The 26,243-nt window shown below is 40.8% G+C and overlaps 1 protein-coding gene across 1 annotated transcript in view; it reads right to left on the reverse strand.

Annotated features, from left to right (window-relative positions):
* KIF13B (kinesin family member 13B) overlaps positions 1–26,243 on the reverse strand; it is a 161,062-nt gene that overhangs the window by 77,330 nt on the left and 57,489 nt on the right. Inside the window, exons 7-13 of the mRNA XM_058164468.1 lie at positions 24,945–25,032; positions 21,890–22,024; positions 20,454–20,566; positions 19,850–19,961; positions 5,616–5,828; positions 2,374–2,484; positions 450–584 (exon numbers count right to left, since the gene is read on the reverse strand). Coding sequence (XP_058020451.1) covers positions 450–584; positions 2,374–2,484; positions 5,616–5,828; positions 19,850–19,961; positions 20,454–20,566; positions 21,890–22,024; positions 24,945–25,032 — 907 coding nt within the window. The remainder of the gene's footprint in view (positions 1–449; positions 585–2,373; positions 2,485–5,615; positions 5,829–19,849; positions 19,962–20,453; positions 20,567–21,889; positions 22,025–24,944; positions 25,033–26,243) is intronic.

Genomic DNA, 26,243 nt, shown 5'->3' on the forward strand with positions numbered 1-26,243 from the left:
GAGACTATATTCACAGGATGATGGCATTGAAAATGTATTTATGGGGGAATCTGATTTGCAACTGCACACATCAAATCATGATTGATACAAATCTTCTGCTTTTCATAACATAAAAAAGAATGATCTCTATCCTAGTGTCTGTTCAAAACAGTTCACAATTAACAATAAAATCTTGGGTTTGAGTACACTGACACTGAATAAATAGCTCTGTATCCTGAAGAGCCCAGCCTGACAGAAATGAAATGTCACAAAACCTGCTTTTGCCCAACCAATCTGTCTTGATCCATTAAAAAAATGATCAAATCCAGGGTGGATTTTGAAATATTTCCTGTGTGACTCTTTTCAAAAGACAATGGATATTAGAGGAGAATTCAGGAATGAGATCTGTAGGAGCTTCTTACATTTAAGCAATTTAAAAACAACCTTGTACATCTTTTTTAGTATCTCACCTTTAAATAGTAGACCAAAAGTTCATTGAGTGCAGGGTCAGCATTCAAATTCACCAGAAAGCACTTGTTATCACCCACTTTGATCCCAGATGACTGAAGAGATATGCCAAGGCTTTCAAGTTGCTTCTGCCTTTCCTATTTGAGAGGAACACAACTACCATTAGGAAAAACAATTAGAACCATATATTCTCCCACAATGTGTGGTTATTCTTCTCCCTGGACATAACAGAGAGAGAAAACAAAAGGAGAGCCATAGTCAATGATTGGCTACTGCAGCCCTATCCATCTCTTTGAGCTGCTACAACCACAGCTGCTCTCCTAATCTCCAAATTTCATTTTGGATGAACAACCTGCAACCCTCAGCCCATGTTTGGCTCCCACCGCTTTTCACGGATCCAGAATCCCAGAACTTACACTACCAAACCACTGAAAAAGAAAGGAATGAATACCAACATTTAGGCTTAACTCATCAAATGATTAAGACAACATCTGCAATATAAAAAAGAAATGATCCTGAAATCACTGACCTGTCCAATTCAATGACATGATGATGTTATTGTCCTGCAACTACAGCATTTGGCTGTGGTCACATAGCCCAACCACTCATCCTCACACTCACCCTCAAGGAAAAAATTACACTGATATGATTTGGAATTTAGCCATATGAAACACCACTTCCCAGGAAAATGTGGGACAAAAGTAGCCACCGTCAAAAAAAAAAAAAAAAAAAAAGGAAATATGTATGCAATGCAGGGAAGAGGAGGAGAAAAGATGTTTAAGCTTCTTGTGGAATTTAGTCTCAAGGACCATTAATTGAGAAACCAGGGCCTTGGGTGTATAAGCTAAAAAGGTATGCATGAAGATTAAGCTCCAAAGTATTTGTTCTCATCCAGTTTATTCTGAAATGAAACCTTATTTAGAAATATGATTCCCAGCAGGGATCACTGGTGGTAATAGGGTGTGGCTTTACACATACATAGTGTCAAGAATTTTGTAGAATTGTGATGCAACAGACAAATGTTAAGTGGCCCAATTTTCAGGGAACTGCTCAATTTCACAAGTGTTTGGCTTTCTCAACAAATCTGTACAAGGATTTAAGTGGGAACACCAACTCCTAAGATCTTATGAAGTATTTTTCATTCCTTTGGTCCCTTATTTTTTTTTTTAATTTGATTTTTGGAACCCATGGAGGCCCTGTAAGAGAGTAATTGAAGCAGGGTTGGCAATGGCACCCTTAAATACTTGTTTCACATCTGCCCCAGAACCATTTCCACAGAATCAGTAAAATAAAATTAGCTTAAAGCACAACCACTTTTCCTCCCCACATCATCACAGCACCTACTGCGTCTCTCAACCTTCACAAAAATAAGTGCTCACCTTTCCTTTAAACTCTCAGCAAATCCATCACTGCTTTTGAAAGTTTTATGACAAGAACAAACATTCCTGAGGGTACGAATTAAAAGATGGAGGAAGGAGACCTTCGAGATCTGACCTCCCTCATGCTGCTTTTAGGACCCTGAATAGGTTGAGAGTTGGAGCGCCTAAGTGTAAAATCAATACGTTCCATTGGAGGATCTTAGATGATAACAACACACTCTGTGAATGTAGAGAGACACAGAACCCAGTCCATCTGCAATCTACCACCAGAAATATGTACCAACAATGATTTATTTTTGGCCAACAACAAAGCCATGAAGGCGACTTCATTTTGGCAGTCCAAAGTTTGATCTAGACACAGAAGATCACTATTTTTGCAACAATAATCTCTCTTTGAATTGACCATCCTAGAAATTAAGAAATAACTCATTCATAGGATCATATATTATCCAGAGGTATCATGAGCTTTCATGGTATTTCACCATTGTTTAAATGGTGATAGTAATCATCATTATGTTCCAGCAAAACTCAATACAAAAATGCAGACCTGTGCAATTTCCTCTGTCTTCCTGAGCTTCTCTTCCCAGGTTACTGTCATCTCCTGGATAAGTTTTTCAGACTCTTCCAAACGTTCTTTTAATTCTGGAGATTTCATAGCCTAAAAGATTAAGGGGGGTGGGGAGTGGAAGTATGAAAGAAAAAAGCAAATTATGGAATTCTCCTTAGAAGGGCCATCAAATTAAGGTTTCATGCATTCTTCATGATCTTATCATTGTGATCTATGTGACTGAAAAGTAGCCACCATGAATAATACATGCAGGAAACCTCTGTTCTTATTGTCTGTAATACTGGGAGAGGATACCTGCATACAGGTGGAAAAAGTCTGACCTTCCAACTCAGCATTTTACTACAATGCTGATAAAAGGAAATCCTAGTGTAACAATTGTGTATTATTATTAAATTTATTATGTTTACTGACCAGTATTTTGTGCAATTATTATAAGAGATTACGTGGCTTAAATTAAAAGTACAGATATTTTCTAAAACCAATTAAAGTAAATGAAATATTTCAATTATAATGCTATAAATGCAGGTTACAAAATACTAAGGATTCAAAGTATTAAAACTAATTAATGGGATTATAAAACTGTTTTGTGAATTAAAAAAAACTAAAATGCTTACTTTACACTAAACATTAAACAGCTAAAAATATAAGTATTGGACTTGTAGGTATGTGCATGTAGATGCACAGGTATAAATCCTACATATATAAGCAAGCACGTATATGAAAGTATACATGTATATAAATGTTGTTAGGATTGATGACTGGTCAAATATAACAGAAAACTAAAAACATAAAACATGAAAAAGGGAAAAAGTATATTAGTAGAATCCTAAAAGTTAAAGGAATTGTTTCCCTGTGTAAAGTGATGGCAGATGAAATAAATTTTGCAATGTTAGACATGTTAGGGTTCCAGTTCAATTGTAAAAAGCAAATAAAGATGTCCCCAGGACTAATGAAACAGAATTATAAAGATAGAGTACAAGTGACTACAGAAGGGACATCTAAGAAATATGTGGGTTAGAATTTCAGGTTTCTCCAAATTTTGGGGGCAGATCTGATTTGTAAAATGGGTATTATAATACCTGCAGAGCAGTGGTGGGTTTCTACCGATAATGGCAGCAGTGGGAGGCTCTGCCCACCCGCCCAGATGTCATCACGAATGCTCTGCATGTGTGCAGAAGCGCCGAGCGTGAGCAAAACAAGCACACATGTGCGCTCCTGATTCCAAACCGGTAGTGAAGGTAAGTGGAACTCACTACTGCTGCAGAGGGCTCCAAAACTGCAGAGGGCAATACGTTAAAGCGGGCTAAGGAAAAAAAACCTCTGCTGTGCTTTGGACAGGAAAGATTTAATAGATAATTCACTGGCAGGAAAGCTCTCTGATTTAGATGTTACCAAATTTGCTCTACAATACAAGGAGAGCTTTATCAAGCACCCCCTGCCAGACTGCAACTCCATTTCTTCGTAATGCCATGGTCAGAAGGGCTGTAGTTGAGAAGTCACATTGGTATAAATCATCCTAAATTCTGGTTTTCCACGGAGATGAAAATTTATCAAGAAGGATCATGGCAGCCAGGGAGTTACTAGAAAAGTGAAGTTTGAGTCAAAAATAAACCCAGCTACACAGCTGTAAACCTGTTTATTGTCACAAGGTCAGCTGAGTCCGAAACTCGAGTTTTAGATTACTATTTCTAGTGCAGTATATGTGAAACCACACCACACCTAGCTCTTTTCGCTTGACCTACCCACAGTTCTGCAGTGTTTGGGCGTAACCTATTCCTCCACCATCAGGAATTCTTGCTTCGTTCTGCATCTAATCCACGAGAAGAAATTCTAGCTTCATCCTGCTTCCCAGTTCCTTCATCTCACAGGAGTGTGGTTCTCTCTATTTGATTGCATGTGTTTATTTGCTTTTTAGGAATTAGTGAATGGAAACTATGGCATGATGGAAGCAAGTCCTATCTTCTCCAACCTAACAAAGTTTAGATACAGTATGCTGAGTTCCTGTAAATTATATTCAGCTGAGAATCCAGCTTCTGCAAAGTCATCTTCAATGGCTTTTCAAAAAAAGGTCCCCGGGAGGCTGGAACCCCCTCCTCTTTGTTGTGCTGGGCACAATCAAAACTGCAGTTCTCTTTGGCAATCTTCTGACAACTTGCCCTGGAATATTTCAGGAATCTTCAAGTTCCTCTCAGGCTAACAATCCTTCACTAGTGTAACATTGTCTCTCAAGTTTGTTTTTTACTAAGCCATATACCTTCAATAGCCAAACCATCTAGATCCATCTTAGATTGCCAGCCATTACCTTCTTCCATCAGAGTTCTCTTTTTCCAGATATCTGTTTTTCAGTGCTCACCATCTTTTATCAATGGAGCAAACCCATATTTTCTTTTTCCTCTAAGAAAATCTCCTTATGGAAGACTAAGCTAACTCTGCTTTCAGCTTCCGCTTCTTAGCTCTTTAGAATAAAATGCCTTGGTTGTCTTCATGATGGATTCAGAGGTGTAGCTCTCAGAGACTCATACAAAAATAAACAACTTGAGCCCGCTTCATAATGCCAGGCATTTGTTTCTGGGAAGTCTGTCTGCAAGGTTTATATGCTTCAATATGGCTATGCTTCTGAATTTTGGAAATGCTATTTAATATTTGTGGAATGTATGACCTATCTATGCCAATAGATCTGCTTCCAGAAAAGCTGGAGGGAAGAAGGAGAAAATCTCTTGCACACAGATTCAGAATTGGCTGCTTACTGAACCTTGATCTATGTGATGCGAGAAGCGAAGTTCTGTCATTCTATTGCTGAACAGGCATAGCATGATCAGAGGAGTGGCTAGAGAGAAGTTCCATGAAGATGGGCTCCAGCATGAGTCTGAAAGTTTAGAAGACAAAACCTCTGGTCCCGGTGACCGATCCAGATTGGATCCTGCAACATTATCCTGGGACATGTGCATTCACCTTCATTCGTGATCAGAGGAGTATTGGAGAGATCAACCTGTAACCTTGTCCCAGCAGCAAACACACTATTGGGCCTTCTCTTTGCAATTTGCAAAATTTAAAAAACTAGCAAATCTTTTCAGTACACAGGAAACCTCATTATTCAAAGTCAGGTTATATTATTTGCAAATTGTGTTAGAATGTGCTTTAAGGTTGGAGGAGAAGGACATCATCTACTGACTGATTAAATGAATCCCTCCTTCTATTGCCCTTGGTGCAAGAAGACTTACCTCTGCTTTGGTAAGCTGTTCCCTGAGTTTTTCTACTTCCTCCCTCAGTTCTCGGATGATTCGGGCATTGGGATCTTCATTGACCACAGCATGGTTCACAATGTTCTTGGCTCGGTCTGCATACCTCAAGGTAGAAAGTATCTCATCGTAATTATCTGCTGCTGGACTGATGGTAGCAACCATTGCAGTCTTACTGTTGCCACCAAGGCTGTCCTGGGAATGTGAAATCAGAGAATAAGAATTTGAGAAGTTTCGATTGCTTGATTTTAAGAATTTATAAGGCCACCCAACTCCAAGATTAACAAAGAGTTAATCTTATCCATGAAAAGATTACTGCAGGTTCTAGTCCCACCAGGTCCAAGGTTGACTCAGCCTTCCATCCTTTATAAGGTAGGTAAAATGAGGACCCAGATTGTTGGGGGGGGCAATAAGTTGACTTTGTAAATATACAAATAGAATGAGACTATTACCTTATTGCCTTATACACTGTAAGCCGCCCTGAGTCTTCGGAGAAGGGCGGGGTATAAATGTAAACAAAAACAAAACAAAAACAAAAAACTATTGCCTTACACACTGTAAGCCGCCCTGAGTCTTCGGAGAAGGGCGGGATATAAATGTAAACAAAAAAAAAAGGGGGGGACTGATTATACTTTGAGCAAAGCAGACGCCATACCACCTACCTCTAATCCCTCTGACAGGAAAATATCTACTGACGATATTTCTGGGAGATGGAAGGTATTGTAACCCATACAAAATGCAGACAATAAGTGATATGAGCCACGGTGGTGCAGTGGTTAGAGTGCAGTAGTGCAGGCTATTTCTGCTGACTGCTGGCTGCTTGCAATTTGGCAGTTCAAATCTCACCAGGCTCAAGGTTGACTCAGCCTTCCATCCTTCTGAGGTCAGTAAAATGAGGGCCCAGATTGTTGAAAGTAATATGCTGACTCTGTAAACCACTTAGAGAGGGCTGTAAACCATTGTGAAGCGATATATAAGTTTAAGTGCTATTGCTATATGTGTACACTTTATGTTGGCCTCATACAACCAGACACCCTGCACAACCTGCCTCTGTGGGATTACATTCCCATTAAGATCCCAGCTAGCATTCCTAATGGTTAGGGAAGATGGGAGATACCATCTCAGACATCTAGAAGTCATTAGGCTGACTTAATTTGCCTACAAAATGTAGGCGTGCACAGCTGCTGGGCATCATTCATAAATCTTTTTGAGACATTTCTAATTATTGTGGTGAATTTAAGTTTTCATAATTACCCTAGTTAAAGTTCAGTATAATTTCTTGCACATTTGCTTTAGATGTGGGAAACTAAACTTTAAATCTGTGCTAAGTAACCATCACCTTTCTCTGCCTGAGGAGGGAGATAAACGAAGATTATTATAATGCATAACTTTCTAAACTAAGACAAAAGGCTAGACAGTGGATAGCAATACCACTTAGTCTTAAATACAGCTTCACAGAGCTTTCCAGCCCACCCTAAGCAGTTTACAGTGTCAGAATATTGCCCCCAACAATCTGGGTTCTCATTTTACTGACCTCAGAAGGATGGAGGGTTGAATCAACCTTGAGCCAGTGACACTTGAACTGCTGATCTGCCAGCAACTGGCAGTCAGCAGAAGCAGCCTGCAGTACTGCATTTTAACCACTGTGCCACCGCAGCTCTAGATATCAAAACACAATCTAAATAGCAATAATATATAGCATGCTCCAAATGTATAAAGCCCTTCAAGGGCATTGTCTAAACCGACCAAATACATGAAGGACATTTTAGTTTTCATCATTAGATTATGGGGAAAGGGAAGGGCTAAGGCAGAAAAAGCAGTAATTGGGTCAAGCAACAATAAAATTCTCTTTGCTACACCAGCTGCGCTACAAGAAATAATACACTAGGCGCAAAAGAGAACTATTTCTCTTAAGTAAATGGCATTGACAGCTGCTGCTAAACAAATAAAAAAGGACAAACAACCTTCACACATATCTAAATGAGTAACAAATGCTTTGACCATGAGTGCTTAAAATGGCCTGGACCCAGAATGTATAAAGACAGCCCTTAAAAGCCTGCTATCCTCCAGATGCATTGGAATTATTGCTCTTTGAATTCTGAGCTAGAATCAGTCATCCATATTTCTACTTCTCCTTTGGTTAAAACTAGTCTGAGCAAAATGGTGCTGCTTTGGTTTGGAGCAATTCCTCATAAAAAAGGTACCTTTTACAGTAACTTCTTTGATGTTATAAATAAAATAAATTAAATAAATAAATAAATAAAAAAGTCTGAGATGGTCACTGATTAAAAGCCATGCTTGTTATTACTTTTTAGAATTTAATATTTAGCATTTAATGTTCAATGTTAATTAAGCTTAAAGTATAGCAATTATACTTTAACTTTTATTATACTTTATATTATTTATTATAATATTACATATATATATATAATTATATTATACTTATTATACCTTAAATATTTAAAATATAACTATACTTTGCCGTATAATGGGGTGAGCTCCCATTACTTGTCCCAGCTTCTGCCAACCTAGCAGTTCGAAAGCACATAAAAAATGCAAGTAGAAAAATAGGGACCATCTTTGGTGGCAAGGTAACAGCGTTCCGTACGCCTTTGGCATTTAGTCATGCTGGCCACATGACCACGGAGACGTCTTCGGACAACGCTGGCTCTTCGGCTTTGAAATGGAGATGAGCACCACCCCCTAGAGTCAGGAACGACTAGCACATATATGCAAGGGGAACTTTTACCTTTATAGAAATTATATATAAAAGTGTAGTAGGGTATTCAAGCATTTTACCCATCTTCCTTATGTGGGAATAAAATGCCTTCATACTTTTTCTATGGCTGAACTTGTGATAATAGAGACTTTTCCATAATAAGGCTTAGCCGATGATTACTTTTATTGTGGACAGAAGCTTCCTTGAAGATAGGTTGTAGGCACAAACTCTAAATGAAAATTCAAAGAAAAACAAAGGAAGGAGCTATAGAATCTGGGGAGAAATGTAACATCTAGGCTCCACTACCAAAAGTTGCATTCAATGTCTCTTTTAAAATCAACAAATTAGACTTTTAAAGCAGATACAGAAGTGAGTAACTATACAAGATGATTAATTCAAAACAGCCATGCACTGGCATAAAAATCCTGGCAGAAAGCAAAAGAAATGATAACAACCCCCCCTTTCTTGCTCTATAATTGCTAGAAATAACTCATATTTGTTTAGATTTCAAATGTTATGCCAGACGCTGCCAGTTTTGAGCCCAGATTGGGTTCTTTCGCTGTTCCATCACAGTGCTTTTTTAGCCAAGCCCAGGAACTCCATATTCCCATCCTTCTATTCAGCATAGGCACAACAGTTGCTGAAACCTCCAGGCACTTGAGCAGAGAATTCAGTGCTCCTTTTCTCTGACACCATAGCACACTCGATAACAACTTGGAAGGTTGTGACTCTGAACAGAGGAAAGAGAAAAGTAAAAAAGGGCAATGGAACTTAACTAGCCCTGTTTCTCACTTCAATATCGCTCCCTTTACAGAAGCTGCTTTTTTTATTATAAGGGAAAAGATATTGAGTGCCTGTATTCCCCTTCCCCCAACAGAGGAAAGCTTATGGAACATGATTTTTACCTGGAAAAAAAATTAGAAGGGAAAGAACATAGACTGACACAACAGGAACCATCTCAAGCTAGAAAATACTGCTATAATGTAAGCATTTACTGTCTGCCTCTCAAGGGCGTCAAGAGACTGGTTAAGGATTTATTAACTTGGAAAGGTGGTGTCAAACTTCAGTCATTTGGGGAAGTTCAAGGAAGCAAGAGCTGCAGACCTAAGCTGTTTTAAAGCTGGCCTGAGGGAAATGCAGAATTTATTTATTTATTTATTTAATAATCAAATTTTTATACCGCCCTTCTCCCGAAGGACTCAGGGCGGTTTACAGCCAGATAAAAACACCAAACAAAATAAATATAGAATAAAATACAATTTAAAAAACTGATTCCATTTGGCCCATGTTAAAAATGTGATTAAAAGAATAAAACCCACTCAAATTAAAACCAGATAAAATCAAAACCCTATGCCAGACCTGCGCGGATGAACAAATATGTCTTCAGCTCGCGGCGGAAGGTTCGAAGGTCCGGAAGTTGGCGAAGTCCTGGGGGAAGTTCATTCCATAGGGTGGGAGACCCCACAGAGAAGGCCCTACTTCTGGGGGCCGCCAGCCAACATTGTCTGGCGGACAGCACCCTGAGGAGTCCCTCTCTGTGAGAGCGCACGGGTCGGTGAGAGGCAATCGGTGGCAGTAGGCGGTCCCGTAAGTAACCCGGCCCTAAGCCATGGAGCGCTTTAAAGGTAGTAATCAACACCTTGAAGTGCACCCGGAAGACCACAGGTAGCCAGTGCAGCCTGCGCAGGAGTGGTGTCACATGGGAGCCACGAGAGGCTTCCTCTATCACCCGCGCGGCTGCATTCTGAACCAACTGGAGCCTCCGGGTGCTCTTTAAGGGGAGCCCCATGTAGAGAGCATTGCAGTAATCCAAGTGAGAGGTAACCAGAGCATGAGTGACCGTGCATAAGGCATCCCGGTCAAGGAAGGGGCGCAACTGGCGGATCAGGGAAACCTGATAAAAAGCTCTCCTGGATACGGTCATCAAATGGTCTTCAAAAGACAACCGTCCATCCAGGAGAACGCCCAAGTTGCGCACCCTTTCCATCGGGGCCAATGACTCGCCCCCAACAGCCAGCCGCAATTGCAGCTGACTGTACCGGGGTGCCAGCATCCACAGCCACTCCGTCTTGGAGGGATTGAGCTTGAGCCTGTTTCTCCCCATCCAGACCCGTACGGCTTCCAGACACCGGGACAGTACATCGATAGCTTCGTTGGGGTGGTCCGGGGTGGCAAAGTACAGCTGCATGTCATCAGCGTACAGTTGGTACCTCACCCCAAAACCACTGATGATCTCACCCAATGGCTTCATATAGATGTTGAACAGGAGAGGCGAGGGAATCGACCCCTGCGGCACCCCACAAGTAAGGCGCCTCGGGGTCGATCTCTGCCCCCCTCTCAACACCGTCTGCGACCGGTCAGAGAGATAGGAGGAGAACCATCGATAAACGGTGCCTCCCACTCCCAAACTCTCCAGCCAGTGCAGCAGGATACCATGGTCGATGGTATCAAAAGCCGCTGAGAGGTCTAATAGGACCAGGGCAGAGGAATAACCCCTATCCCTGGCCCTCCAGAGATCATCCACCAACGCGACCAAAGCCGTCTCCGTACTGTATCCGGGCCGAAAGCTGGACTGGAACGGGTCCAGATAGACAGTTTCATCCAGGTATTGGGGTAATTGACGTGCCACCACACTCTCTACAACCTTCACCACAAAGCGAAGGTTGGAGACCGGACGATAATTACCTAAAACAGCTGGGTCCAGGGAGGGCTTCTTGAGGAGAGGTCTCACCACCGCCTCTTTCAAGGCGGCAGGAAAGACCCCCTCCAACAACGAAGCGTTAGTAATCCCCCGGAGCCAGCCTCGTGTCACCTCCTGCGTGGCCAGTACCAGCCAGGAGGGGCACGGGTCCAGTAAACATGTGGTGGCATTCAACCTCCCCAATAACCTGTCCATGTCCTCGGGAGTCACTGACCCTGTCCCAAACAGTCTCAACAAGATGGCTCACCGACCTCTCACCTGGATCCACCCAATTTTGATCCAAGCCATCCCAAAGCTGAATGATTTTATTGTATAGATAACCACTAAACTCCTCAGCACGCCCCTGTAATGGGTCATCCTGCTCCCCCTGTTGAAGAAGAGAGCGGGTCACCTGAAACAGGGCGGCCGGGCAGTTATCTGCCGACGCAATGAGGGAGGAGATGTAACAATGTCTCGCTTCCCTCAATGCCACTAGGTAGGTCCTATTATATGACCTAACTAGTGTCCGATCAGCCTCCGAACGACTGGACCTCCAGGAACTCTCTAGGCGTCTTCTCCGGCGTTTCATCTCCCTCAGCTCCTCGGAGAACCAAGGAGCTGGTTGAGACCTACGCCGGGTCAGAGGCTGCAAAGGCACGACACGGTCTAGAGCCCCAGCTGCGGCCTGTTCCCAAGCCGCAACTAGTTCTTCAGCCGTGCCGTGAGCCAGACCCTCCGGAAACGCCCCAAGCTCCGTCTGGAACCTCTCCGGGTCCATCAGGCGCCTGGGACGGAACCAACGTATTGGTCCCATCCCCCTGCGGTGTTGAGTGGCGGTCCGAAAGTCCAGGCAAAGGAGAGAGTGATCTGACCATGACAAAGGTTCAATGACTAAATCTCTCAAGTCCAGATCCTTCAACCACTGTCCAGAGATAAAAATCAGGTCCAGTGTGCTTCCCCCAATGTGAGTAGGGCCATCAACTACTTGAATCAGGTCCAAGGCCGTTATGGAGGCCATGAACTCCCGAGCTGCTGTCGATGACATGCCGGCCGATGGCAAGTTAAAGTCCCCCATGACCATAAGTCTGGGGGTCTCAACCGCCACTCCAGCAAGCACCTCCAGCAGCTCGTGCAAGGCTGTTGTCACGTAGCAAGGAGCCAGGTACATGACCAACAAGCCCATCTGACCCCTATGACCCCACCTCACAAAGAGGGATTCACAGCCGGCAATCTGAGGTACAGTGGTCTCCCTCGGCTCTAGACTCTCCTTAATAACAACTGCCACCCCCCCACCCCTACCTTGGACCCTCGGTTGATGGAATGCTCGGAAACCCGGTGGGCACATTTCTACAAGGGGCACTCCCCCCTCTGTGCCCAACCAGGTTTCCGTAATTCTGGAAATAAAGAGAATCTTCAAGGCCAGTGATGGCAAACCTTTTCGGCAACAAGTGCGCACACGCTCATTGGGGCTGCACTCTGGAAAAGCCAAACTTCCGGGTACTAGTGCACATGCGCGGCCAACGATCAGCTGGCCGGCGTGCATGCGCCTGCTGGTTTTCAGCACTGCTGTGAGTGGGAAGGGATTGCGCTCCGGAAAAGCCAAACTTCTGGGTTTTGGCACACATGCGCACCCAACAATCAGCTGGCCGGCGTGCATGCTACCGGTTTTCGGCACTGCCATGGACACGAAAGACAGCTGATTGTCACACGCGCATGTGTGCCAGAAACCCAGAAGACAAACAGGTGAGGCTGTGCATGCTGGGCGACATGGCTTCATGTGCCACTTTGGGCACACGTGCCATAGGTTTGCCATCACGGTTCTAGTTCATGTTAGTGGGGAGGAGAGTATCTCGTTGACTGAAGCTTCTTCAGTCCTTTGTAAGGAAAGTGGTCAATGGGTTTGCCTTCTGTCTCTTGATTGCTGATTATCTACTGTCCTTTCTATTCATTTCTCACCTCCCTAAAATCTCACAGGCCAGAAGGGAAGAAAGCCTAGTTTAAATTCTAGTGCACAAACTGACATAAAGGCTCTGACTTCACTGGACTGCGGTGGATCAACCAGCTGTTGTGTTTAAGGGTTCATTCTTCTTTTCAATAAAGCTTCTAATATAACTGACTTGTTTCTGTGAGACAAAACTAGACTTTTAGGATCGATTATCCACAATAAAAGGAATAAGCAGTCGGAAAATGCATTGCAGGCTAGCAGTTGGTACAGCTGCGGTGAAGGCCTTGGAAAAGCTATTCATGTACTTGGACTTGCAAAGATCAGAACAGTGCACTCCGTGGAAGGAAAAGCTGGATTCTCAAAAGGCAAGATAGGAAAAGTATTGAAGTTTTTGAACTCTGTGTTGGAGAATACTCACGGACAGTCAAAAACAAACAAAAGGATCATCGAAGAAATCAACCCAGAACCAAAAATGACAGGGCTCAAATTATACAGGTAGTCCTCGACTTACAACAGTTCATTTAGTGGCCATTCAAAGTTGTAACAGCACTGAAAAAAGTTAACTTATGACCATTTTTCACAGATACAACTTTTGAAGCATCTCCATGATTATATGATCAAAATTCAGACACTTGGCAACTGGTTCATATTTATGGCTGTGTCCCAAGGTCATCTTTTGCAACCTCCTTTTGCAAGGAAAATCAACGGGGAAGCCAGATTCCCTTAACAACCGGGTTACTAACTTACCAAGTGCAGTGATTCACTTAACAACTGTGGCAAGCAAGGTTGTAAAATGGGGCAAAACTTACTTAACAAATGTCTCACTTAACAACATAAATTTTGGGCTCCATTGTGGTCATAAGTCGAGGACTTTGGACACATTGTGCAAAGACGTAACTCTCTTGGAGAATGCTGGGAAAAGTGGAAGGAAAAAGAAGAGACTGACTAGCAGCAAAATGAATAGACTCATATCTGCAATGGTTACACCATTGGAAGAACTGAAAGATCAACTTATGGATACGTCATCCTGGAGAAATTTTATGTAGTCAGTTACAGTCAATGTCAATTTGATGGCATGTAACCATTAAATTACTGAATAAGACATTAAATTTCTGGAAAACTGAGATTTACTGTTGAAGACTGATATTATACACTAGTCTGATCTGTTCTTCCTTCACCTAGAGTAGAGTCTTAGATAGATTAGACTTATTCTACAATAAGCCACGGTTGCGCAGTGAATAGAATAGAATAACAGAGTTGGAAGGGACCTTGGAGGTCTTCTAGTCCAATCCCTGCTTAGGCAGGAAACCCTACACCACTTCAGACAAATGGTTATCTAATCTCTTCTTAAAAACTTCCAGTATTGGAGCATTTATAACTTCTGGAGGCAAGTTGTTTCACAGATTAATAGTTCTAACTGTCAGGAAATTTCTCCTTAGTTCTAAATTGCTTCTTTCCTTGATTAGTTTCCACCCATTACTTCTTGTTCTACCCTCAGGTGCTTTGGAGAATAGTTTGACTCCCTCTTCTTTGTGGCAACCCTTAAGATATCGAACACTGCTATCATGTCACCCCTAGTCCTTCTTTTCATTAAACTAGACATACCGAGTTCCATCAACAGTTCTTTAAATGTTTTATCCTCAAGTCCCCTAATCATCTTTGTTGCTCTTCTCTGCATCTTTCTAGAGTTTCAACATCTTTTTTACACCGTGGCAACCAAAATTGAATGCAGTATTCCAAGTGTGGCCTTACCAAGGCATTATAAAGTGATATTAACACTTCACGTGATCTTGATTTTATCCCTCTGTTTATGCAGCCTAGAACTGTGTTGGCTTTTTTGGCAGCTGCTGCACACTGCTGGCTCATATTTAACTGGCTGTCCACTAGGACTCCCAAGATCCCTCTCACAGTTACTACTATTGAATAAGGTATCACATATACGGTACCTGTGCATTTTGGGTTTTTTTGCCTAAATGTAGAACCTTACTTTTTTCAGCACTGAATTTCATTTTGTTAGATAGTGCCCAATGTTCAAGTCTGTCAAGATCCTTCTGTATCTTAAGCCTGTCCAGTGGTTAGAGTGCAGTACTGCAGGCTACTTCTGATGACTGACTGCTGACTGCAATTTGGCAGTTCAAATCTCACAAGGTTGACTCAGCCTTCCATCCTTCTGAGGTCAGTAAAATGAGGACTCAAATTGTTGGGGGCAATATGCTGACTCTGTAAACTGCTTAGAGCGGGCTGTAAAGCACTGTAAAGCGGTATATAAGTCTAAGTGCTATTGCTACTGCTATTCTCAGGCTATGCCTCTTTCTGCTGCCAAGAGATGATTGGGATATCTCCCTCTCATCATTTGCATATCTACAAAAGCCTTGCATTTCCTTAGAACATTAAATTCTTATGCATTTGACTTCTAAGGCCAAACTTCAGCCATAGGGTAGAATGAGTGAAAAAGCCATTTAAAGGTGGGAAAGGGACCATTTTCACTGCCTAGAGGTTGGAATAAGCAAAAAGAAAAGGGAAAGAGGCGGCAAGTCACTGAATCAATGCCTAAAGCAATTAATTCTGCTTCTCCCAACTCCATCTGTATGACACAAAGGCATGTAATGCAACAATCTCACTTAAGCAAAACCAGTTTGTCTTAATGTCTTTATACAAGACCTCTCATAATATTGTTAGCTACCTTTAATGAAATAATTTCCAAACCTTACTGAAACTAAAACCGAGTTTCATTTATCTCACACAGTGTGTGCTGGCATTTTATTGAACTCTGACAGTTATTTACATCTTTTTTCTTTGTAATGCTGTTGTCGCTCCTGAAATTCATATTTGTGACTTGGGAAGAATTAATTATGGCTCCTAAAGAAGCAATTTATTTATTTTTAAGTGGAAGAAAGTTGATGAATTTGAATTTAGTTATTTATAGAGCCTTAGAATAAATAATAAGTTTGAATATCCTGTTCTGCAATGAAGGTTGCTCTAAAAAAAATGAAAGGAGTCTTTCTCGATCTTAAAATAAGTTTAATATTTTGTTTTGTGTATACTTGACAACTAAAGTAAGAAATAACCTTTTGCTGCTTGTTCAGGAGATAAATAATACTCTCAGCTATCTGCCCCTATTTGGAATTTATTACGATATTAAGAACTATTGAGTCCTCCTCCACATTTTTCTACTTATTTTCCTCTTATGTTTTTTTTGCCAATGTTTGTCTTAGCAGGGTTTTTTTTTTCCAGCAGAAGGGTAAGGAAAAATGATGAATTGTTTTGTAACTACTTTATCATATAAATTTTCAAGCCTTTTGCCTTTTTAAAAGATGTTTAATTTTTATACATATTGTCATTATTTTTTAATGAGAATCCTCATTTATAATTTATGCTGCTCTTGAGTTTCCTTTCCCCAGTGGATGGATGAAACATAGACGATATGGTATCTCCACCCCTAGCCAAGATATTTAACAGAAGAACCAAGTCTCCCCATATCCAGTTATGGATTTGCTTAGTAGTGCTAATGAGGAAGGAAGAGAATATTTTCTTCTTTTACCGTAGTAATATAAATCTATTAAATGAGAAATAGATTCTTTTCTATGCTTATTGTATGGAATTGTCTTGGCAGGAACGGAAGTCAACCCACTTCACATCCTGCTTATTCCCTAATGTAAAATCTCTGAAAATATCACACAACCCTGTAAAATTGAAAAAAAAGCATAATCTATGTATGTAAGAAAGGGGACAAGGGGATTTTAAAACACTGTTTCTGGGTTTCAAGTGTTAGAGAGTTGGCACAACTTCTAAGCTTCACAAAAGTTGTCCCTCGAAATGTTGCTACCAAATTGCAATGTTTAATGTAATAGAGGTAACCATTATTAAATACATGAGAAATAATATCAACATAATTCATGTACATAATTACAGAGATGTGATTACTATAATATACCGTATATACTCGAGTATAAGCCGAGTTTTTCAGCACGTTTTTTGTGCTGAAAAACGTCCCCTCGGCTTATACTCGGGTCTATACGGCTTATACTGGTCTATCTGACTTATACTCGAGTTTTGTTTTTTTAAGCCTCGGCTTATACTCGAGTATATCGGCTTATACTCGAGTTTTTTTTTCTTTTTCACATTTTGCGGACGGAAGCCCTGCCGGTGCAGTGAGAGGCGGGCGGGGGCCGCCAGCCTTCTCAGCTGAGGGAGGAGGTTTCAACCGTAGGTGCCTCATTTCCACCTCGGCTTATACTCGAGTCCCCAGTTTACCCCAGTTTTTGGGGTAAAATTGGGGACCTCGGCTTATACTCGGATCGGCTTATATTCGAGTATATACGGTAATCCAAATTTAATTGGGTTTAAATTTATTCTGTCCCCACTTACTCCTTTGTTCTGGAACTGTCAATTTTGGGGTGCATGATCCCTGCCCCCACACCCCTCCCTACAAAAAATGAGCATCCTGATGTTAAGCTACAGATGGTACAGAAAAGAGCAATTAAAATAATGCATAATATTAATAAAGTTTAAAATTATGAAGGAAGGCTTAAATAACCTGCAGATTGGAAGAACTCTCGAAAGCCTTTTTATTTCATCACATTTGTATAGGCTACCCACCTCACATAGTGACTCACACAGTGACAATTAATTCAGGTCCCTGCCCAGTGCAAGTAATTAAGACTTAAAACTTCTACTCTTTGGTTATTGGGATTTTTTAAAAAGGGAAAGCTTAAAGATTGAGTTTAAATGGAAGAGGATGGGAAGGCCTGGAGGAATGTTATCCATGGGGTCGTGATGGGCCAGACACGACTTCACAACTAACAACGTCAATAAAAAAAATGAGGGGGGGATCAATTTGTCTTGCATAATTTGAATGTAGCAGTGAGAGAAAGCTTTCACATAATTCTAGCATACACCAAATGAAATTAGTGACAAATTCAGGATGCATAAGAACAAACATATAGTACAGATAGTCCTTGACTTACAACAGTTCATTTACTGACCGTTCAAAGTTACAATGGCACTAAAAAATTGACTTATGACCATTTTTCACACTTAAAATCGTTGCAGCATCCCCACTGTCACATAATCAAAATTTGGACACTTGGCAACTCATATTTGCCATAACTCATATTTATGACAGTTGCAGTACCCTGAGGTAGAGATTACAGATTAACAGAGTTGGCAGGGACCTTGTAGGTCATCTAGCCCAACCCCTCCCCGCCAAAGCAGGACACCCTACACCATTTCTGACAAATGGCAGTCCAATCTCTTCCTGAAAGCCTCCAGTGATGAAGCTCCCACAATTTCCGAAGGCAACTTCTGTTCCATTGGTTGATTGTTCTGTCAGAAAATTTCTCCTTATTTCTAGGTTGAATTTCTCCTTGATCAGTTTCCATCCATTATTCCTTATCTGGCCTTCAGGTGCCTTGCAAAATAGCTTGACTCCTTCCTCTCTGTGGCAGCCCCTCAAATATTGGAACACTGCTATCATGTCTCCCCTTGTCCTTCCCTTCACTAGATTAGCCATGCCCAGTTCCTGTAACTGTTCTTCATATGTTTTAGTCTCTAGTCCCCTAATCATCCTGGTTGCTCTCCTCTGCACTTTTTCTAGAGTCTCAACATCTTTTTAATAGTGTGGTGACCAAAACTGGATGCAGTATGTGATCACCGTTTCCAACCTTGTTACAAGCAAAGTCACCGGGGAAGCTATATTCACTTAACAACCATATGACCAATGTAACAACTGCAGTGATTCACTTAACAACTGTGGCAAGAAAGGTCATTAAATGGGACAAAATTCACTTAACACATTTCACTTAGCAACAGAGAGTTTGGGCTCAATTGTGGTCATAAATCAAGGACTATCTGTACTACAGTTATTATTGAAAGAGGAATTTATGGAGTTTATTGCCAGCAAATATAGAAACAGGCTTTTTCAGAGGTAAGATAAGCTTTAGGAAGGGAAGGGCTAGCCATAATAACCAAATCCATAGGATTTAGCCATAATAACCAAAAGGAACTGTTGGCTGTCTACTCAAAGGCTTTACATGTTTGAATACCAGTTGAGAAATTGCTTATGAGAAGTCACCGGCAAGGGATCCGTTAAGTTTATTAGTGTAATATCCATAAAGACTTTGCAACAGTGTTCAAGAAGAGCAAGTGTTTGCTTGTTTTTTTCCTCCCAGCTCTGGAGAACCAGGTATTGCTATAAAAAGTTAAATTAAAAATCCTCGTCAGCATTGACAGATTTGGATATATATACAATATAATGTCTCTGAATATTTGCATTAATATATTTCATTAGCCCACAGGTAGCAACAAAATTTAGCAATCAGATTGTGTCTCTGAACTCCTGCCAGCATTTTGTTCCTGTTTGAAGTTCTTCCAAACTAGTTGCATTCTTCTGTAAACATCAAGCCAGGTTTTTTTTTTAAACAGTGCACAGTCAATTCTGTGACTCTTTCAATTTTTAGGAGATTGACCTCCCTCAATCCTTTCTCTTGAGCTACAACTGACATGTCTATTGCAATCCACACTCATATTCAATGGACATCATTGGCTAACAATTCAAAGCAACATCTCTGATGCTAGCCAGTGGGCTAGCCATGGTAAAGCTTTTATGGTAGAAAATCTGTGGATGCAGCTGCAGGCAAATTGACTAAGATAATGCACTATTGATTAGGAACTGAGTGGGGAGCCACCTAAAGTGATCCAACCCTCTCAGAAAGCTAGGAAATTCTACTCCTGAAGAAACAAGAGAGCTTCCTGAGGAGAATTATTCGCAGAGCTACTGAAATCAGCAGCTGCAATCTTTTATTGTCCCTTCCAAATAGACCCGAAACAGAGAATGTTGTCTTGCTTGACCTCCTTAATAATGGCTCACTTACTTTGAGTAGCCAGGTGAGCACGGAGTCACGATATGGAACGAACTTGTTCTTATTTTTTCCAGCAGCTTGATCTGCCAGGGCTGAAATGACCAACCCAAGAGTTGTGAGAGATCTGCATTGGGGGAGAAAAAGATTCTTTTTAATTTTATGGTGACTAGAATCAGATATACGCTTAAGAATAGCTGGTCCCTGCTATTAATTTGCCCTTTGCTTTTAGGGATAAAATTGCCTAAGCATTAACTAACATATAAATAGAACCCAGACAAAAAATAGTTCTCAATTTTTCCTCTTGTTTTCTAATCTAATAATTTCTGATGTCTCAGAGAAGAGAAGAAGGAAGTCCTGTTTCTTTTAAAGCAGGCTTTGCAAAGCTTTGCAAAGCTGGCTGGGGAATTCTGGGAGTTGAAGTCCACCAGGCTTAAAGTTGCCAAGGTTGGAGACCCCTGCTTTAAAGAAAAGTTGGAGAGAAAAGTCAAAGGAGAACTCTGCTTCTTTTTTTTCTCTTGTTGTCATTCTGAATAAGTAAAGAACATTACGACATATTGACTTTGGCCTTCACCCTCCCTTTAAAAATATTTTAATTCCTTAAAAAGGTAAACTTTACTTGTTGATGTTGCTTCCTTCCTTCAACCTATCGCCTGCAGCTCCCGTCTTGGTTGCTCTTTCACTGCCTGCTAGGTCAACCAGGCTCAACTTGCCTACTTTCTCACCAGAGGTCTGTGGAACGAAAATAGCATTTAGCCCAATGACATATCACTTCTTCAACAAAATACCCTTCATACTTTTTCTCAGTTAAAGGGAAAAGATCTTGATGTTAAGTATAGACTGTTTAATGCTATCATAAATGATTTATTGTATAACAAATTTGCCCATTCAAAAGAGTTTACAGAGACGTCTCCCATGCCTTCTACAATAAATTGCAGCTCTCCCTAATCACCAGGCCACAAGTTAACATTTAGCACAAATGAATGTGACCAAAGCCAATCTAGATTTTACTGGTGGGGGAAAACAAAGGGATAAGAGAGATTAAAGGCAAAGGTAACAAAATACGAATCTCCCTCCACTAATAAAATAATAAAGCTTATTTTATTTCAGAATGAGGACTAGAGGGCTGAATATTTTAACTTGGATGTTGGCAAGTTTTAATTTTCCAAGTATCAAATAACCAAAATAATGGTTACAGGATTTCACTAGGATATATTCAGACAATAATGTCTGCAGATTTTTGCTTATACCAGGGATCCCCAACCCTGGGCTGCCACTCACTACCAGGCCTTGAGCTATTTGGAACCAGGCCGTGGAAGTGGTGGGTGAGGGTGCACGCGCACATACCCACTTGCACAAGCAGCGGATGAGCGCATGTGCGAGCAGCGGGTCAGCATGTGTATGCGTGCTCCATTTGCGTAAGCAGAAAGTAAGCATGCCCCGTCGCTTGTGGGGAACCATTTCCTCTCCCCCTCCCCATTGGTCCGCAAAGCTGGAAAGGTTGGGGAACTCTGGCTTATCCGGAATCATTCAATTACTCAGGGATACACACAGTGATAGGATTCAAAAAATTTTACTACTAGTTCTGAGGGCCTGGCTTAGTGGGCATGGCAGGGGAAGGATACTGCAAAATCCCCATTCCCTCCCCACTCCTGGGGAAGGATACTGCAAAATCTCCATTCCCACCACACTCTAGGTGAAGGATACTGCAAAATCCTCATTCCCTCCCCACTCCTGGGGGAAGGATATTGCAAAATCTCCTTTCCCACCCACTCTGGGGCCAGCCAGAGGTGGCATTTGCTGGTTCTCTGAACTACTCAAAATTTCCACGACCGGTTCGCCAGAACCTGTCAGAACCTGCTGGATTTCACCCCTTGTTGAAGAGCATCTGAGGAGCACAGATTCCCCAGTCTAACAAGATTTATTCTAAAAGCAAGCAAACCAGGAGTAAAATTCTGACAAAAATATTTGTTTTGATATGGCATGTATAAAACAGTGGTTTTTTTTAAAAATAGATCTCTGCTATTTATCTGCACTGCAAATTGCAGAACTCACCCCTGACTTTACATCATACAATATGTGTGTGAGGATAATTTTGAAAACAGCATGGGATCGACTGCTCTCTTCATTCATGTTTGTTGCAGCAACTGTACGAGATTTATTGCCTTCAGACATCAAAGACTCTATATCCTAAATAAAAGAATCACAAAACGTATTGTGTTTATAGTGAAGTTCATGCGTAACTTGAGATCTGGACTAAGCCATGTGGCTCATTCAACAAATCATAATTGAAACAAACCACAGCTTAATGTGATGTCTTGTCCCAGTCACTGAAGTCTCGGTTTTGTCAAGAAGTTAGAGAATGCTATGTTCAGTGAGTATAACAAGGTCTTGTCCAAGAAGCTTCTTCAGTTGTGACTGGTAGGGAATGGAAGGATTTATATTCCTTGCAGTCATCTGGTCATTAGGACTCTTTTTGAGAGTCGTTGAGGCCACTTGGAGGTTTATCTGTGCCTATTCACAGATGACAGCAAGGGAATATAAATCCTTCCATTCCCCACCATTCAATCAGAACTGAAGAAGCTTCTTGGATGAAAAGCGAAACATCTTCAAGAAAAAACAAAGTCCAATTGCCTTTTGAAAAAGCACCTTTGGATGACCTGGATGACTGAAAATCTCCACAGACATTTAGTCAAAGACATATTCTCTCACTGAGCATCTCAATATATTCCAAAATCATTACTCTAGGAGTAAGGCCTGATGATCCCCAGTTACAGTTTTGCTTAGTATTTTCATTAAGACATATTAAAATTTTCAGCTAAAATATAAGTATTGTATCTGAACTAGTTGGGTCTTACTTACATTCAGTACATTTAATGTCCTTATTTGAATAAGAGACATTCTCCTACTGAAACTGGGGAAGAGTAACAAAGGTAAGACATGATGTATGCATGTGCATAGATGCATGCTTAAGATATTAAGCATGCATCATTCATTAAATCTTACAACAGCTTTATATAGTAGATTATTATTATTATTATTATTACTCTGTTGCAGGGTGAGTTGAGAGAAACCAAGACAGATGGCTTTAGAAAATGGTGGACTGGAGTACTGGAGGCTTTTAAGCAGAGGTCTCCGGAGCATATAGTACCAAAGGCACCCATTAAATGACCTTTAGGTCATTTTCAACTGGATGATTTTATGAGATGGTTGCTACCCAGCAAGTTTACTGCAAAAGCCAACCAATAAAGCTTACATTTTATGTACGGTAGCAAAACAAAACCAGTATTCAAATTCTAAGTTACAAACAGAACAATTTACCGGTAATCAAAATATTATGTGCAAATTTGCTTTAAACTTACACTGAAGTTGGGGGAAGGGCTTTTGGTCTGCAACAGAGCACAAGTGCTGAACAGGAGTAATGATTCATACTCTGTGTAATATATTTCCTTATGTTTTTGACGAGTCCCAAGTTAGATTGTTGAAGTGCAAACATTCTCAGACACTTAAGGCTATAGCTAAAGTTCTGCAAACAAGCCTACCATAATTACTTGCTAAACCAGTTTTGCAAGCTCTTTCTCTTCTTTCTTTAAAGGCAAAGATAAGATCTCCTGATGACTTCATGAAAACATCCAGGTAATTTAAAGGTAAAGGTTTCCCCTGTCCAGTCATTTCCAATTCTAGGGGATGGTGTTCATCTCCGTTTCTTAGCCTAGGGAGCCAGTGCTGTTCAAAGACATTTCCATGGTCATGTGGCTTGCATGACTATGCACCGAGGTATACAGAATGCTGTTACCTTCTCACCTAAGCGATACCTGTTTATTTAATTGCATTTGAATTTTTTCAAACTGCTAGATGAGCAGGAGCTTGGACAAGTAACAGGAGCTCACTCATCACCCAGCACTTGGGTCTCAAACCTTGAAGTGTCTTTAGCCACTTGGGTCTCGAACCTTAAAGTGTCTTTAACCACTGAGCCATTGCACCCTCCCCTCCAGGTACTTTATTTGCCAATAATATGGAAGTGGTTTTACCACTGCCTCCTTCTCAGATGTTTTTTCAGCTGATATTTCCCATTCAAATGGTCTCCCATTCAAATGTTAATCAACTCAACCCCTTTTTAACTATCTGAGCCAGCCAAATCAATAGGAGCTGGGTTATGAAATCAGAGCCGATGATCCTTAATATTCCTCTTCTTCATTCTGATTTCCACTAGAATGCAACAGACTAAAATATCCTCCACTATCAACTAATGTAGCAATGCTGGTTGCATACAACAGGAGTTCTAATTCAGCAGATTTCTGCAGCATTACAGGGCTTTAACGCCTACAGGGTTTATATGGCAGAAATGAAGATGGGGGCAAACAAATAATGTTAGTATGCCTCATTAGCTTCAGAGTTATAAACATTCCAAGGAGGAGAGCTTCCTAAAGGGCAGTTCATAAGTGCAAGGACACTGCGGGCGGAAACATATTGGTTGTGCAGATACAGCAAAGATATTAAAAACAAGATAATGGTATTTCAAATAACACTTTATCTTTGCTTCTGGTGATGCTGGACCTCAATTGTTAAAGCTTTGCCTTTAGGGAATCTCAAACTTAATCTTAAAATACAACACTGGAGAAGTATCTTCTGTAAAAAAAAATATGTGCAGGTGACTTCTACCGTTAATCTTGGAAAGCCATTGCTAACCAAGCACAAGGATCACTAGGCCAGACAGATCAATCGGTCCAAGATCTGTTTAAATGTACTGAAACTGTGATACTCCCTCTCATCAATCCTGAACAGACCATGGAGAAGATGGGGAAAGCATGAGATTTTCTTTTCCCTCCCACTAACTTCATTCCTGCACTTCCCTTCCTGAGATCCTATGCAAAAATCACTAGTGAGGGGAATTGGTTGGGCCCTTCCTTCCGGTGATTTTGCTTGCTGAGAAATCCCAGTTTAACAGATTAGAGTTGCTACATCTTAACTGATTCACTATTATTTTCTAATGTATTGTAAGCTGTTTTGGACACATGTTCTTGTAGAAAAGAGGTATATAAATAACTGGGTGATGATAACCACGCCACTAAACATTATTCGGTAAGCCTATTATAATGGATTTCTTTACCTTGTAACTGGCAACAGCTAGTTTTGAAAGACCATCTACATAAGGTCCGTAAACACTGTGCTCTCTGACTTTTAAAGATTGACGGCTCCTGTTTGAAAGCAAACATAGAACAAGATGTTACATTTGCAGAATGTAAATGGGCAATATTGTCCATGCATTATTGTCAGTGAGGCACTTCTGAGTCATGCTGATTCACACTTGCTTAGACCTTTTCTCTTAACCTCAAATGAGGTTTCAATTTTGACTGGATTGTGTCCAGCATTTAAAGATGCTTTTGGCTGACCAATTTCACTGTCCAGCTTGGGGAAACTAATTCAGTCTTCTCAAGCTGAAATTCTCAACAACAAAAATGCTATCACACAAAGATAAGAAAAAAGACAGAGGCTTTCCTATTTGCATATTATCCAGATAACAGGCAACATATAGCTCAACTATTTAAAACATTTAACAGGTTTTTGAACTACCCTGAGATGTTGAGATTTAAAAGCCTACTCAAATAGTTAAGATACCTATGTTTCCCTCCCCCACAATTGCTGGGTATAGTTAACAGAAAAGGGCCAGGATGAGAGATCCAATTCACGTCTGCTCAGTCTGGGCTCCATCTACCAATACGTTTTTAAAGAAAGCATGGAAGAACCTTATCATGGACTTCCCAGTTGGACCACAAATTCCATGAAATACAAGAAATCCTTTACACCTAGGATTGGCAGCAAAAAATTGCCAACACTATTTTTGAAAAAAACTCGGCAGACCCATATAAGTAAATTAAAAAAAATTTTTTTTATTGTTTATTGTTTATATTTATATACCGCCCTATCTCCCAAAGGACTCAGGGCGGTTTACAGGCATTTAAAAAACAAAAAAAAAAAAACAAAAAATACAATAAATACAATTCTAAAAACAATTAAAATTGTTAATTTTTTAAATTAAAAATTAATTAATTTTAAATTAAACGAGTAAAGAAAAAGTGTTAAACCTTGTCTGGGAATGCTAGAATCCTGTCTATTTCAGTATTGAGAACTTCAGCAAGACTTCAATAATTTTTTGGGGATGGGGGCAGGGAGCCACTTGAATACTTGCACCCCAGCCATATAGTGAGTCATAGCATAGATTCACCTGGTTGAGTTCTTGTGGTGAAGCAAAAGACAGTACCTCTCTTAAATTCCAATGAAGACTCTTTCAAGAGCCATGATGGTGCAGTGGTTAGAGTGCAGTACTGCAGGCTACTTCTGCTGACCACTGGCTGACTGCAATTTGGCAGTTCGAATCTCACCAGGCTCAAGGTTGACTCAGCCTTCC

The sequence above is a fragment of the Ahaetulla prasina genome, chromosome 1 (assembly GCF_028640845.1).
Source record: "Ahaetulla prasina isolate Xishuangbanna chromosome 1, ASM2864084v1, whole genome shotgun sequence".
NCBI classification, from domain to species: domain Eukaryota; kingdom Metazoa; phylum Chordata; class Lepidosauria; order Squamata; family Colubridae; genus Ahaetulla; species Ahaetulla prasina.